We start from the raw sequence: 17,324 nt of genomic DNA on the forward strand, positions 1-17,324 counted from the left end.
GGAATGGGCACTGAGTATCAATATTGTGTGTTTGGCAGTGTGATATATATCATTACAAGCGTGCAGAGATATCAGTGTGTGTGTGTGTGTGTGTGTGTGTGTGTGTGTAAATGAGGCTGTTTGGATGCTCGTGTGAGTATATGTGAGAATTTAAAAGCGAAGCACGTAATATTGGTAATAAGTGTTAAACACTTTCTGACTCAACAATTAGGTATTAAAGTTCAGTGTGTGCGAGTTCAGAAAGTGCATTTTTACACATAATTTACACACTTCACCTTTACCGCAGGTAGTTCACTATGAGGGGCACTTGTGTTGTACCATTTCAGTGAGACATACATAATAGTGTATAAAACAATAGTGATAAATGAAATATTCGTCCTGAACTGTCACGGTACAGACGTCACGGTTCGGTTCATGCAGTCACATGGCGAAAACAGTCAGTCACAGGCGATCAATCCAAAAGGGGGCGCATGCGGTAATGCAACACTAACCGTCACAACAGGAAAGAGCAGAAGAGATGATCGACGCACCAACTCAAAACAAGAACGGCGAGTTCAGATAGCACACAAGGACTCGAAGAACCGCCTGCTTGTTTTAAATCAGCAGTGTGGGAAAGTTTCGGGTTCTAGAGATGCACCGGTCGACCGGCTACAAATCAGAAACATTTATTTTTTTTGTTTTATTTTGGCCGATCTCTATTCCAGAATTGCACACAAATTGCATTGCAATCATTTCCCAAAATGTAATTTGTGTGGAATTTTTATGAAGTCTGTAAAGAGGAGAAAACACTGTATCAGGCAGATCAAGCTCACTGTTCGCGATGCTCGAAATATAGGAAGACAAATATGTGGGGGTTTATATGAATGCATCTCTGAGAGGAGCTGACCGTCTCCAGAAATGTTTCAATTCTTACCTCTATATAATGCATATTAAAGTAGTGTTTATAAGCGCAGCTGCTTTGTTTACAGCGGTAACCAAGGAAACACTGTATCACTGCTGTTCCATAAGCGCCACCTGCTGTCAGAGAATAAATATGCATTTTCATTCAGTCCGTCTGCTGTTTTTGTTTTGCGCAGGTGTCTTATGTAGCATAGTTTCACAAATATAAAGTCAGGCCATTCTGTTTTTGTCAGGGTCTGGCGTCTGGTGTTTCTCCCTCTCACCACCAGAGGTCGCCATTTCCCATCCTCCCGGACTCCTTTACCTTCACTCCACTCACCTGTTCTCTCATTACCTTATTCATTGATTAACTTGTCCCATCTGTTTACCCGATTGCCTCTCCCTTATAAGCTCCCTGTGTTTTCTATTCTGGGCTCGTTTGTCTCACGTAGGTGTTGGATCATGCCTTTGATTTGTGGCTGCCCTGTGCTCAGTTTATGTCTTGTGGTGAGCTTTTATGTTACTCTGGCTTTTTCCCCTTCGGGGTGGTTTCAGTTATGTTTATTGTTTATTTTTGTGAGTTGTAAATAAAGACACCCCATCTGCCTGCACTTGAGTCTTCGCCCCTTTCGAACCGTGACTGCGGTATAGTTTTTGCATTAAATCTTGAAATTATACAATCTTATTCAAAAACAACTGCTCATGCTACATGTATGTAGCACTACTGTCTGTTCAAAATAAATGAAAAAATAAATTTCCTGTTGTACCAAACTCATATCGAACCATGACCCCAAAACCGGGTTACGTACCGAACCGTGACTTTTGTGTAGCGTTACATCCCTAATAGATAGTAGTGCTGGGCGGTATGACCGGTATTTTAAAAATTCATATCATAACAAAAATAAACACCGGTATTCGGTATGAACCGGTATACCACCCAGCACTAATAGATAGATGGATAGATAGACAGTCAGACCTGTAGGAAGCGGATGAGGTAGCAGAGCACCAGTTTGTTGATGTGAGGGAGGTTGAGGACGACGCTGACAGCAGCCGCAGGACTGTCATAGTTCAAGATACACTGCTCATAAAACTCATGAGGAATCACCGGCTCCTCCAGCTCTCTGTACCAGAGCTTCAGCAGCGACGCTAGACAGACACAGAGAGAGAGAGAAACAGAGATGCCTGAGGTCAGAGGTCAGAGGACACAAGGGGCGTATAATTTAGTAGGGACGCTATGACATGTCCCTACTAAAATCCAGAGACTACTAAATTGTCCCTGGCAATAATTTTGATCAAACAATTAAATATACGTGTATGTAACCACTTTTGTTGTAATTTTGGCAGGATCTGAAATGCGTCAATGCACAATAGATGTGCAGAGTAAGAACATAGGGAGCAGAAGTGTTTCAAACATTCGAACACAGTTCAGCTGAATGATAAAGTTTACCATCTTTACCATTTGTGTTCATCTGCTTCTCCCATTTGCTCTTTTTACATGGACTATCACTCTATATAGACTCATACAATCAGATACAACAATCATTTCTCAAATATTTATTACAATATATACTGATAAATTCAACATTCACTTCAATGGTCTGAGAAACTGGATGCTTTCAGCTGATTTCCTGTTGAACTGTCAGCAACTGAACTGCAGCTCAAACTATTTCAAATATAGTCAAATAAGCTACAAACTCCATCATAAAGCACAATGTTTCCATCTAACATGTATTTTGAGCTGCAGCTCGTCATATTAATGGAGTGATTCACTAGTTAGCAGTAAACCAGTTACTTCACCGGAATATGTTCATAGAATTGTGTTGAATGTAGTAATCTTTCGAATGGAAATATGGATATTTTATTTGTAAACATCCTACTTTTTTCGCTTATTTCAGTTTTTTTCACTTTAAGAGGACACATAGGATGAATACAGAGATGCTTTAGATTACTTTAGGATTTACAGAACTTCAGATAGTTTCCATGTACTCGTCTAGATCAACTCTGAATAAAGAAAAGAGACGTTTAGAGCTAGATTTTTGTTTATTTATGTGAAATTTAGCTAGCAGGAAACACAAATGAGTTAAGTTATATTTTCCTATATTCTCTTTCGAGTAGTCAAACAATCCACAGAGAACATGTTTAAAACAGAAAGAAAAGTAACTTAAAAAATGATATTAATGTTAGATGAACATTAAAAATCTTGACCAGAATGTCTGTGTGTACAAAACAAGTGAATGAATCTTCCTCAGAAGAGACAAAAACAGCAGCTCACTTCAGTGTCTGACTTATATTACAATCACATCCATAAGCTTTTGCTGAAATTTGGATGAACTCATTAATCTGTTGCTTGACCTCTTCATATTTAAGACGAGAACTATAGTTTCCAAAGTCTGACATTGCTTGTTATGCCTTTCAAGGGTGTAGAGTTTAGTAGAGACGCTATGACATGTTCCTACCTATATCAGCCACTGCTAAATAATTGCAATCAAACAATTAAATGTGTTGTCTGCCGTTCAGTCCATGCCACAATCAAACCTACACCCTTGACAGGACCTCAACTTCAACCACTGTCCGCATGATGCCGTCTGCTCACACAATGACAAGAAAATCACAAGCTCTGATTGGCTGCTGTTCACTAATCAACTAGATGCTCAATCAAACCACTCAGAGACATACAGGCTGTTTTCATTAGGAAAGACTTGACTGTTTATTTGACGTGCTGTTGCTGTAGTTTTAGCACCCAATTCATTCAACAATTACACATATCAGGTTATCGTTCAATTTTTCAGCAAATACACTCGACTGCATTGTGCATCTGAATCGTGTTTAACACCAGCTTTCCCTGAGCAGCAATAACGCAAATCACTGCAACTACAGTAATACAAGCGTAAATGGATCTGTGAATCCAGCACATTCTATAATGAGCCTCATTTGTACAAAAGGAAGCGCATTTGCCTAGAAAAGAATGACAATGGATTGATTTAAATACGCATGCAGCGCTATAAGTAAGCTTAGTCATTCGCAAGATTTTGTTGGTAAGATTTCTAATGTTTTTGAAAGAAGTCTCTACTGCTCACCAAGGCTGCATTTATTTGATGAAAAAATACAGTAAAAATTGTCAAATATAATTAGAATTTAAAATAACTGTTTTCCATGTGAATATACACTACCAGTCAAAAGATTTTTTATGTTCTTTAAAGAATTATCTTCTGCTCACCAAGCCTGCATTTATTTGATCCAAAGTACAGCAAAAGCACATGTCACATGATCTTCAGAAATTATTCTAATATGCTGATTTGCTGCTCAAGAAACATTTGTTGTTGTTATTATTATTATTAATATTTAAAACAATTTAGTAAATTTTTTCAGGATTCTTTGATGAATAGAAAGATCAGCATTTATCTGAAATTAAAAGCTTTTGTAACATTATACACTCTAGCATTCAAAAGCTTGGAGACAGTATACATTTTTTTTTGGGGGGGGGGGGGGGGGATTATAGAAATTCTTTTATTTAGCAAGGATGCTTTAAATTGATCAAAAGTGATGATAAAGACATTTATAATGTTACAAAAGATTTCTATTTCAGATAAACGCTGTTCTTCTGAACTTTCTATTCATTAAAGAATCCTGAAAAAATTCTACTCGGCTGTTTTCATCATAATAATAAATGTTTCTCGAGCAGCAGATCAGCATATTATACTGATTTCTGAAGATCATGTGACTCTGAAGACTGGAGGAATGATGCTGAAAATACAGCTGCGCATCACAGAAATAAATTACAGTTTAACAGATATTCACATAGAAAGCAGTTATTTTAAATAGCAAAAATATTTCACAATATTACTGCTTTTGCTGTATTTCTGATCAAATAAATGCATGCTTGCTGAGCAGAAGAGACTTCTCAAAAATCGTACTGTTCAAAAACTTTTGACTGGTAGTGCATATTAAACTGTAATGTATTTCTGTGATGTGCAGCTGTATTTCCAGCAGCATTACTCCAGTCTTCAGTGTCACATGATCTTCAGAAATCAGTATAATATTCTGCTCAAGAAACATTTCTGATTATTATCAATGTTGAAAACAGTCGTGCTGCCCAATATTTGTGTGGAAACCGTGATGCATTTTATTTTTCAGGATTCACAAATGAACAGAGTTCAAAAGAACAGCGTTTATTTGAAATAGAAATGTTTAGTAACATTATAAATGTCTTTACTGTCACTTTTAATCAATTTAATGCGTCCTCGATGAATAAAAGTATTCATTTCTTCAGTGTACTGAGCTTTATACATATATTTTCAAATATTTTCATGGCAATTTAAGCACATTTCATCCCCCCAAAAAATTAGATTAGGTCTAATTAGAAAAAAATTAGGTCTAAATGCATTACAGCAATGAGAATTGTGGGAACTTGTCTAAATGCATTACAGCAATGAGAATTGTGGGATTGAATGTGCTTATTTGAATTCAATTCAAACACCTTAATGGTCCTAAAATAGGCTTGCTGTTGTTAAGGCAAATTTCAGATTTACATGCCCACAAATGTCAAGTAATGAAACCAGAGTCTAGTTTGGTGTTTCAGATGGTCAGTTCTTAGCCAGAATAAACTGCAACTTCATTTTCATAGTCTGCTGATTGCGTCTGTGAAATAATGGTTCTGTGAACTTGCAGTGCTGCAGTTCAGTAGGTCAGTATGTAACCAGTAATCCTGGTCTTCTTAAACCAGTTTAACCGCAGTGTGTCAGCGGCTAATGGCTTCATTATTTCTCATGCTACTAGAATTCCAGAAACGGGTCCGAGGGGAGACACTTGGGTCAATGAATAAAAGCAGTTTTGTAAAAGATAGGCGCCCGTTTCTGGGAACTGCAACAACCTGGCAAATCACAAATCTAATGAGGATCGGCCGGAGACACACAGACGAGTCCGAACGTCTGAGACACCAGAGAACATGCAATTTATTTATTACACATACAAACAGTGCACATCTGAATGATTTCTTATTCATCGGAGATTTAAGAGAGTCTTCAAACGCATTATGTCTGTGGTCTCGTACGTTTAGATCCTGCTGTACTGCTGTACTGAAGAAAGCACGGAAGAGAGATTTTGTTGAGGAAAAGGCTCGTAAGATCTGGTGATCCTCCCGCTGGGTGTGGGAAGTTTGAGCTATTTATATTCAGAGAGAAATGGAGCATTGCAGAACGCCCAGGGCTACAGGTGTGTGTGTGTGTGACAGCATTACACTGCTGTACACTCTCGTTTTAGTATTATTTATGCACTATTATAGTTTCATTCATATTTTGAATTATACTTTGTTTTAATTTTAATTGTAGTTAAATTATGAGGTATTTTGTTCATTTGAAATTAGTTTTTCTAAATACTACTGTTAGGGTTTATTTTTATTTCAGTTTTAGTTTTCGATTCAATTTAGACTTTTTTTAACACTTTAGAAATTTATTTTAGAATTTTAGATACTATGCTGCCTTGGCAACTAACTGAAATAAGTTTTTCATCTATTTTTTAAAAATGTATTTCAACTTAATTTCAAATGTTTAATCATTTTAGTTTTATTATAACGATAATAACCCTAGAGCTGGACTAATCCCAGCTACTATAACTACAGTCGAAAAGTTATTAAGTCATGAAATACTGTGAAAACACTTTTACTCTACGTGCTTGACACGACATGTGCCTTTTAACATAATAAATATGTTTGGTCCTATTTCACCACAAAATTAAAAGCTAGAAATAAGAAATAATATTTTGCATAAAGAAAACCTATTTTTTAGAAAAGTTGCTGAAATAAGTTTAAGCGTGCCATCTAATATTTTTATAACTTCATTTCAATTAGCAAAAATGTTTAATAATTTTAGTTTTATTTAACAATAATAATCCTGGAGCTGGACTAATCCAAGCAACAATAACTACAGTCAAAATATTATTGTAAAGTTTTATTATACATGCTTTTTTTACATAATAAATACGTTTGGTCATATTTCACCAAAAATCAGAAGCTAGAAATAAGTAATAATATTTTGCAAAAAGAAAACCTATTTTAGGACCTATTTTAGAAATGTTGCCTTGGAAACTAAATGAAAAAGGTGAATAAATGAATTTTATTCATTGAACCTTTGGCAACTAAGTGAAATAAGTTTAAGTTTTTCATCTTATATATACATATATATTAGCTGGACTAATGACAGCTACAAAATTGCTACTCTAAGTCATAAAAATGCTACGTCTCAAATTCTACATGCTTGACATGACGTGATTTTTTTTATTAAAATATGCATTCATTTTTATTTTAGCCATGATTTAAAGAACACTTTTAAATGTTTCACTGATGTAACCAAATAATTTAGTGAAATGTTTTGAAACATTTTGCTCATGCATGTTCAACAAACACATTTTTTTCCACCACCGTCTGACTGCAAATACAGCTACAAGTATAAACTTTATCAATAATGCATCATGAACAACCGCTCAAAACAACCAGCAAAAATAATCTGCCAATCCATTCAGAGAACGTTCATTTCTCAGCCGTCAGATTAGAAATATGACTGCCATCTTCTTCACTATATAGATTATCGGAGTGCGTTTTACAAGAAAATACTATTTCATTCTTTCTTATTCAATGTGTTACTTGCCCTTTTTTGTTCTAATAAGCCAGAATAGATTTAGTGCATCATAAATTATAGCATTATATGTATGTGCTTACAGTATGTCAAAGGTGCTCGGATGGTATACTATTTTTAATGGATTTTTGAAACCATGTAACCATGTTAACTATTTGGGCACATGTTTAAACATACATCAGACTGAAGGATTGTGGGATACCTGGAATATGTGGGTCCTCCAGGCCGGTTGGCACCTTCCAGTTGTCCACATGTAGTTTCAGAGCATTTACTTCATCAATGTCTCCAGGCACCCTGAGACACGCAAACACAAGATCCACTTCAGCATAAGACAATGAACACTGAATAAACACAGCTTTCTGTAAGTTAGACAGAGTTATCTAAATGTACATTGTTTAATATACCATTTTATCTAAAAACTATTTATTCAGTTTTCATCTGAATAGCGCTCAGGTTTCCTAATTACTTTCACCCCAAATACTAATTAGCTGTAATTTTACATTTTTAAAATGTGCCACTATCCTAGGTTTTGCACATTTGTCAGTAAGAATTTCTTACTCATTTAAAACACAATAAAATGTTATATGCTCACTTATTCTTTTCTATATTTTAACCAAATTTTGACATTTTATTCTTCAAAAACTTATTTGAAACCTTACTTTTTTTTAATAATCTATTTCTTACTATGTGTCAGTAAGTTGTTGTTATTTCAGCATGTGTGTTTGCCTCAGTCTTATTTTTTTAGGATTACTGATGAACTTATGTAGTTTGATTTGTATTAGTTCTCTATTTTAGTTTTAGTTACAGTTGTAGTCATGTTGTCATTTTATTAGTTTTTTATTATGTCTATATAGGCTTTTTATTAAGTTTTACTTTGATTTATTTTGAGTTATTTCAGTACTTCAACATACAAAATGGAATTGAAATAATATATATATATATATTTAATGTATTTATATATATGTATATGTGTGTGGCTGTACATTCACATATGCAGCTGTTTTTTGGTGTTATGTTAGAATCATTATTAAACTCATACCTTTTGTTCTTTTAATATTTTTGAATTGTTTTTAGCTTTATTTTTTTGTTTTCATTTAAATGTTTTAGTTTTGAAATGCTGTTGTATGCATTTGTCATTTTTATTTAATTTCTTTTATTTTCTTAAATGTGTGTGTCTGTATATATAGTATTTATAGAGTTTTAGCTTTTAGTTTTAATGACTTTTTCTGATTTGTAAGTCACTTTGGATAAAGGCGTCTGCTAAATGACTAAAAGTAAAGTAAAAGTAAAAGTAAATGTAGACACTTTACTTGCATTTAATGTGCTTTCTATGGACATAAAATCACTTTTGTAAATTTCTTTTGATGCGGACATCTTAACGTCTTTGACCCATATATATATACATTAGTGCTGTCAAATGATTAATCACGATTAATCGCATCCAAAATAAAGTTTTTGTTTACATAATATATGTGCGTGTACTGTGTATATTTATTATGTATATATAAATACACTCGAAAGCACGTATATATTTAAGAAAAATATATTATATTTGTATATTAAATGTTTTGGGGTTTTTTTACTTATTTTTTATTAACCAACATCATAACTACATTTTACAGAATGACAAGAAGAGCACAGAGCAAAGACAAGAAAAATAAATAAATAGATAGAATAACAATACACCACTATAACGAAACCATCAAAACCAATAAACACATAACAACAGCCTTGGATAGGATGAAAATGTTCAATAACGACAAAGAGTTAACCAGCCAATCCATTCAAAAGGAAAAAACAAAAAAAGGTGTTTAAAAGCTTCCACCCCATATCTCACCCAGCTCTTTCATTAAGGGTTTCCATTGTTCAACAGAGTCATAAACTGTACGTTATTTTTTCCATCTCAGATTTCTCTCACTGTCCGTAAGCATTCATCAAGAGTATAGGTGGCCTTCTTTAATTGTAATATTCTTCTTTGCTGAAACTAGGAGTATTCGTAGGAGGTACCTTCTCTTCTTCTCACTTTTTATTAAATCTGTCTTAACTCCCAAGATAGCTATTAAAGGGTCTCTGGGTAAATTAACTCGAACATTTTTATTAATGAAACCAAATGCATTTGTCCAGTAAGGAACTAGAATAGGGCATTCCCAAAGGATGTGTGTATGCGTTTCTACTTGTTCTCCACACTCCCTCCAGCAGGCACTGGATTGATTTGAATTAAATTTGGCTATGATTTGGGGTGTTCGAAAATAACGATTAGTCACCTTCCAATAGTATTCCCTCCAGATTCTACTACAGGTTATTCTGTGTGTTTCTACATGCATTTCAGCCCAATTCTCAGTCCAGTAAGGAACTAGAATAGGGCATTCCCAAAGGATGTGTGTATGCGTTTCTACTTGTTCTCCACACTCCCTCCAGCAGGCACTGGATTGATGCTGGCTATGATTTGGGGTGTTCGAAAATAACGATTAGTCACCTTCCAATAGTATTCCCTCCAGATTCTACTACAGGTTATTCTGTGTGTTTCTACATGCATTTCAGCCCAATTCTCGTCAGATATCACTACCTTGAGCTCCCATTTTAACTTTATATAATCTTCTTCATGTCTTCCAGAGCCCTGTATATACAGCTAACTGGTCTAAGGATCTTGTTTCCATTCTGCACATTAATCAACAAAGTCTCAATTGCTGATGGGGTAGTTTTGAACATTTTCCAATTTGGATGTTTAAAAAGGAAACTTCGAATCTGGAGATACTTATAATTATTATACTTATATAACTTATTATACATACTTATATAACTTATACTAATTATACTTATAATATAACCACACCTAGATACTTAATCCCCTCTTTAGGCCATCTGAGAGAAAAGGAGGACTTTATCTGAGTTGTAATAAGAGTATTCATAACTAGAGCTTCAGTTTTCCCAACATTGATTTTATAACCTGAATGTTTACCAAATTGGTTAATACATTCCATTAGTGTGGGGACCGAGTGTAATGGATCGGAAATATATACAATTACGTCATCTGCGTATAATGACACTTTATGTACTTCCTACTCTTTTTCCCTGAATGTCCGGGTTGCTCCTAACTATCTCAGCTAATGGCTCTATACAAAGGGCAAAAAGAAGAGGAGACAGTGGGTATCCCTGTCTCGTTCCCCGTTCAAGTGTAAAGGGTTGAGGCAAACAACCATTAACCCAAACAATAGCTTGGGGAGCAGTGTACGGCAGCCTTATCCAATGAAAAAAGTTAGGACCAAATCCGTATTTTTTTTAACACTTTGAGCAGAAAAGGCCATGACACTCGGTCAAAAGCCTTTTCAGCATCGAGCGCCAGTGCCATGCAAGGTATATTAAATGTATTTATATATAATATCTATTATATAAATATAAATATATAGATGTAAATGCATGTAAATATTTTCAAAATATATACTGTATGAGTGTGTATTTGTTACGTGTATGTTCCTGTTTGCCCTTATTTGGTTCTTCCAGTGTCCTGTCCTCATTGCTTTAATTTGTGTCCAGCTGTGTTTGATTAATTAGTTCATTTGCTCCCAGGTGTGTCCCATTGCTGTCTGTTCATTTAAACCCTGTGTTTCCCAGTGTTTCCCGTCTGCTGTTAAATGTCTTCTGGATTCCATGTTGAAATATTCTCCTGCGTCTCTTTGTTCCCGAGTGACCGTGACAGTATTTATATATACATAATAAGTATACACACATATATTATGCAAACAAAAACTTTTATTTTGTATGCGATTAATCGTTTGACAGCACTAATATATATATATATATGTATGTATGTGTGACCCTGGACTACAAAACCAGTCATAAGGGTACATTTGAAAAGTTGAATAAATCTTTCCATTGATGTATGGTTTGTTAGGATAGGACAATATTTGGCTGAGATACAACTATTTGAAAATCTGGAATCTGAGGGTGCAAAAAATATATATATAATATTGAGAAAATCATCTTTAAAGTTGTCCAAATGAAGTTTTTAGCAATGCATATTACTAATAAAGTGAAGTTTTGATATATTTACGGTAGGACATTTACACAATATCTTCATGGAACATGATCTTTTACTTAATATCCTAATGATTTTTGGCATAAAAAAAAAAAATTGATAATTTTGACCCATATTATGTATTTTTGGCTATTGCTACAAATATCCCCCAGCGACTTAACACTGCTTTTGTGCTCCAGGGACACATATATTGAGGATGCAGTGCATCGTGATATCGAACTGAATCGAATGGTTGACATGATAATCATAATGGAATCCGATCGTGAAAGCAGTGAAGAGTCACACCCCTAAAAGGCTGATGTCTGACCTGAAGATGCCCTCAGTCTGGTCTCCGTTCAGGCTCAGCACTTCCTCGGACAGACGCGTCTGGACCCACGGCAGCTGCCTGTCGGGATAACGGTCCTTCTGGATCTCCATCACTTCCTCCAGAGACGAGCCGAACATGGAGGGCCGAAAGATGGCGTTACAAGCGTGAGCGATCTCCTCGATCGAGGGCTTGTTCAAACCCTGCGCACACAGACAGCAGAAAACAACTGAGAAAAGGAGTGTGGCTCTGTGCTGAAATCATCACAGTGCATGCTGGGATTGCGCAGTCTGCAGACGAGCTCCTACACATTATCCATTTCAACATGGAGACTTCTCTATGTTTAACATCTGATAAACGGTTTTAAAATCCAGCTGTTACATTCTGAAAATGTATGTTATTATGCTGCCAAATATTTAGCTCAAATTTCAGTGTGCGGCAATCTTAATAAAATTGCAGAGCTAAAATAAAAAAAGATGCTTTCACACTTTCACTAACTGCGTAGATTTTAAATTCATATGCTAAGTCTTAAAGTAATTGTCAAAATAATAAAATATTGCATTCACATTTTCACTGATTGCATCCATACTACATATTAAAAAAATATTGTCACTGATTACATCTATTTAGAAAATATTATTTTTAATTTATAAGTTTTAAAATAATACTGTCAAAATAATAAAATAATACTAATTACATTCACATTTTTATATTTTAAAATCATGTTTAAAAATAATCTTGTTAAAATAATAATAAAATACTGATTTATATGTATGTGTGTGTATATATATTAAAAAATCATATTATTTGTTTGAAAATAATATAGTCAGTGATTACATTTATTTAGAAAATGTTATTTTAAATTCATATTATAAGGTATACTGTATCAAAAATATTATAACTGATTACATTTTATTTATAAAATATTATTTTCAAAATAATAGGATATGCTATCCAGTATAACATATTTGCTCTACTATAAATTTACAGATGAAATCATTTATTATTATTTATTTGCATAGAGAGTCATGTTAAACAATAATTTTTTTTTTTTAAAGGAATCTCTCAAACTCTCAATTTTTTTATATTTGATCCATACTGTGCGTTTTCATACTTTTCCAGATCTGGAAATGACTAAAATGAAATCCCACACTAGGATCCCTGCCTTTTTACCTTTAATGCATGTGCATATGATGCCTTGAATGATCCCTATGTAGGCAGCACACTAGGTTTTGGAGCGGAGCCGTGGTGTGAAGCGCTAGCCTGCTGAGCGTCTGGCACAAACACACATTTACACACAAACTCCGCTTACTGGCCGTTTGCAGCGACTGGAATCTCCACAGGCGACTGGCGTCACAAACGTTTAGGTCACACCATAGATATGTACTGTATACGCTTCACACATGCACACACGAGCGTCTTTCACGCCAGGGAATACAAACAGGTGTGCGATGACACCCATCCAGTGTTGCCAACTGTTTTCAATTGAAAGTAGCTAAAACTGGCAGCTAAATGTCACTAGATGCCATCACAATGGCAAATGCACGGATCTATATAAAGATGAACGTAGATCAGTGGGCAAGATGAGAACTTAGATAAGGTTTGTCCAAGAAGTTGCTATATTTGTCCCTAAACTTTTGAAAAAAGTCTCAAAAGGTGGCGGGGAATTCGCTAAATCTAGCTACAAAGTAGCTAAATTGGCAACACTGCACCCATCATGCATCAGTGCTGTCAGCGCGTAAATCACCACGCGGCTGTCGTCGTCATGGTGACGTCTCCAGGGCGACTTTCGGAATTCCGGAAACTGAATGTTAATTAAAACCAATTAACTTTCATTTAAAAATTTTGTTTAATTCAATGCATCGCACTGAATACATTTTAAATATTTTAAATTCATATTATTAGTTTTAAAATAATATTGTCAACATAATAATAAAATGATTCTGATATGCAGTGCATCGTGATATCGAACTGAATCGAATGGTTGACATGATAATCATAATGGAATCCGATCGTGAAAGCAGTGAAGAGTCACACCCCTAAAAGGCTGATGTCTGACCTGAAGATGCCCTCAGTCTGGTCTCCGTTCAGGCTCAGCACTTCCTCGGACAGACGCGTCTGGACCCACGGCAGCTGCCTGTCGGGATAACGGTCCTTCTGGATCTCCATCACTTCCTCCAGAGACGAGCCGAACATGGAGGGCCGAAAGATGGCATTACAAGCGTGAGCGATCTCCTCGATCGAGGGCTTGTTCAAACCCTGCGCACACAGACAGCAGAAAACAACTGAGAAAAGGAGTGTGGCTCTGTGCTGAAATCATCACAGTGCATGCTGGGATTGCGCAGTCTGCAGACGAGCTCCTACACATTATCCATTTCAACATGGAGACTTCTCTATGTTTAACATCTGATAAACGGTTTTAAAATCCAGCTGTTACATTCTGAAAATGTATGTTATTATGCTGCCAAATATTTAGCTCAAATTTCAGTGTGCGGCAATCTTAATAAAATTGCAGAGCTAAAATAAAAAAAGATGCTTTCACACTTTCACTAACTGCGTAGATTTTAAATTCATATGCTAAGTCTTAAAGTAATTGTCAAAATAATAAAATATTGCATTCACATTTTCACTGATTGCATCCATACTACATATTAAAAAAATATTGTCACTGATTACATCTATTTAGAAAATATTATTTTTAATTTATAAGTTTTAAAATAATACTGTCAAAATAATAAAATAATACTAATTACATTCACATTTTTATATTTTAAAATCATGTTTAAAAATAATCTTGTTAAAATAATAATAAAATACTGATTTATATGTATGTGTGTGTATATATATTAAAAAATCATATTATTTGTTTGAAAATAATATAGTCAGTGATTACATTTATTTAGAAAATGTTATTTTAAATTCATATTATAAGGTATACTGTATCAAAAATATTATAACTGATTACATTTTATTTATAAAATATTATTTTCAAAATAATAGGATATGCTATCCAGTATAACATATTTGCTCTACTATAAATTTACAGATGAAATCATTTATTATTATTTATTTGCATAGAGAGTCATGTTAAACAATAATTTTTTTTTTTTAAAGGAATCTCTCAAACTCTCAATTTTTTTATATTTGATCCATACTGTGCGTTTTCATACTTTTCCAGATCTGGAAATGACTAAAATGAAATCCCACACTAGGATCCCTGCCTTTTTACCTTTAATGCATGTGCATATGATGCCTTGAATGATCCCTATGTAGGCAGCACACTAGGTTTTGGAGCGGAGCCGTGGTGTGAAGCGCTAGCCTGCTGAGCGTCTGGCACAAACACACATTTACACACAAACTCCGCTTACTGGCCGTTTGCAGCGACTGGAATCTCCACAGGCGACTGGCGTCACAAACGTTTAGGTCACACCATAGATATGTACTGTATACGCTTCACACATGCACACACGAGCGTCTTTCACGCCAGGGAATACAAACAGGTGTGCGATGACACCCATCCAGTGTTGCCAACTGTTTTCAATTGAAAGTAGCTAAAACTGGCAGCTAAATGTCACTAGATGCCATCACAATGGCAAATGCACGGATCTATATAAAGATGAACGTAGATCAGTGGGCAAGATGAGAACTTAGATAAGGTTTGTCCAAGAAGTTGCTATATTTGTCCCTAAACTTTTGAAAAAAGTCTCAAAAGGTGGCGGGGAATTCGCTAAATCTAGCTACAAAGTAGCTAAATTGGCAACACTGCACCCATCATGCATCAGTGCTGTCAGCGCGTAAATCACCACGCGGCTGTCGTCGTCATGGTGACGTCTCCAGGGCGACTTTCGGAATTCCGGAAACTGAATGTTAATTAAAACCAATTAACTTTCATTTAAAAATTTTGTTTAATTCAATGCATCGCACTGAATACATTTTAAATATTTTAAATTCATATTATTAGTTTTAAAATAATATTGTCAACATAATAATAAAATGATTCTGATTACATTCACGTTTTCACTGTCTGCATATATTTAAAATATTTTAAATTCATATAATATTTTTTTTAAATAATATTGCCAAAATAATAATAAAAGTATACTGATTGCATTCAATGACTGCATACATTAAAATAATATTTAAACAATAAAATAGTACTGATTACATTACAATCACATAATTGCATACATTTTAAATACTTTAAATTCATAAAAGATTTGAAATAATACTGTCAAAATACAGTAATAGTAAAATAATACTGATTACATAAAAATGTGCACTGACCGTATGTTTCAAATATTTCAAATTCATATTATAACGTTTAAAATAATAAATGTCACTGATTACATTCATTAAGCATATCTTTCTATAAAATTAATTTAAATGTATAATTTTCATATAAAATTTATATTCTAATTTTAATTGTATTAAATTCATATAATAAGTTTTAAAATAATACTTTCCAAATAATACTAATAATAAATAATACTGATTATATTCACATTTTTACTGACTACATACATTTTAAGTATTTTAAATTCATTTTATAAATAAAATAAATAAATATTATATATTAAATATAAATAATATATATATTAAATATTATATATATATATTATTGCATATTTTAAATTCATGTTATAAGTCTTAAAATAATATTGTCAAAATGTGATGTTTAACCGATTGTGTTACTTGCAGTTTCTTTGTCATTATTTGTGAAATTTACCAGCAGTTTCTGAGTAAAGAAAGGTGTTTGAGTTGATGCTCTGATAAAGTAAAGTCACACACCTTCTTGGCTCCGGTGAGCGCAGCTTTCTGTAGTTTACGGTAACAGTATTTTGCATAGCTGCTAATCGCTACTCCTGCAACACAGAAACACAAGCAGATGTCAGATATAACGCACAACACACTCTCTGGATGAATCAGATTCAGATATTCAGTACCTTAAGAGCTTAATATTAACTGTTACTTCTCGAGTAAATGTATCTCAAATTTATATGAAAACAGGAAATATAAAAATCTAATCAAATTCTAAATATTAACATTAATCAATTAATTAATTAATATGAAATTATAATAGTATGTCAGTGATACTAAAATAACATTCACACGTTTACTCTTCTTTCAAAGTGAAAAAAATTCAAAAAATGTGAGAATTTATTAATTTTGATATTTTAAATACTTTAAAATTATAAAATATTATAAATTAAATATTACTAAACTAACTTACTAAATATGACTAACTAAATCCTAAAAAATAAAACTAAAAACCTTTAAAACTTTAAAATTATAATTTAATATAATTTATAGAAACTTTATAAAACTAAAAACCTTTAAAATTATTATTTAATATAATTTATAGAAACTTTATCAAACTAAAAACCTTTAAAACTTTAAAATTATTATTTAATATAATTTATAGAAACTTTATCAAACTAAAAACCTTTAAAACTTTAAAATTATTATTTAATATAAT

The 17,324-nt window shown here is 33.6% G+C and overlaps 1 protein-coding gene across 1 annotated transcript in view; it reads right to left on the minus strand.

Annotated features, from left to right (window-relative positions):
- Positions 1-1,849: 1,849 nt before the first annotated feature.
- Positions 1,850-17,324, minus strand: part of arhgap39 (Rho GTPase activating protein 39) — a 68,675-nt gene continuing 53,200 nt past the window's right edge. The window contains exons 7-9 of the mRNA XM_016242803.1: positions 13,908-14,107; positions 7,711-7,802; positions 1,850-2,025 (exon numbers count right to left, since the gene is read on the minus strand). Coding sequence (XP_016098289.1) covers positions 1,850-2,025; positions 7,711-7,802; positions 13,908-14,107 — 468 coding nt within the window. The remainder of the gene's footprint in view (positions 2,026-7,710; positions 7,803-13,907; positions 14,108-17,324) is intronic.

This window comes from Sinocyclocheilus grahami, unplaced genomic scaffold, assembly GCF_001515645.1.
Source record: "Sinocyclocheilus grahami isolate Dianchi unplaced genomic scaffold, SAMN03320097.WGS_v1.1 scaffold674.1, whole genome shotgun sequence".
In the NCBI taxonomy this organism is placed as follows: Eukaryota; Metazoa; Chordata; class Actinopteri; order Cypriniformes; family Cyprinidae; genus Sinocyclocheilus; species Sinocyclocheilus grahami.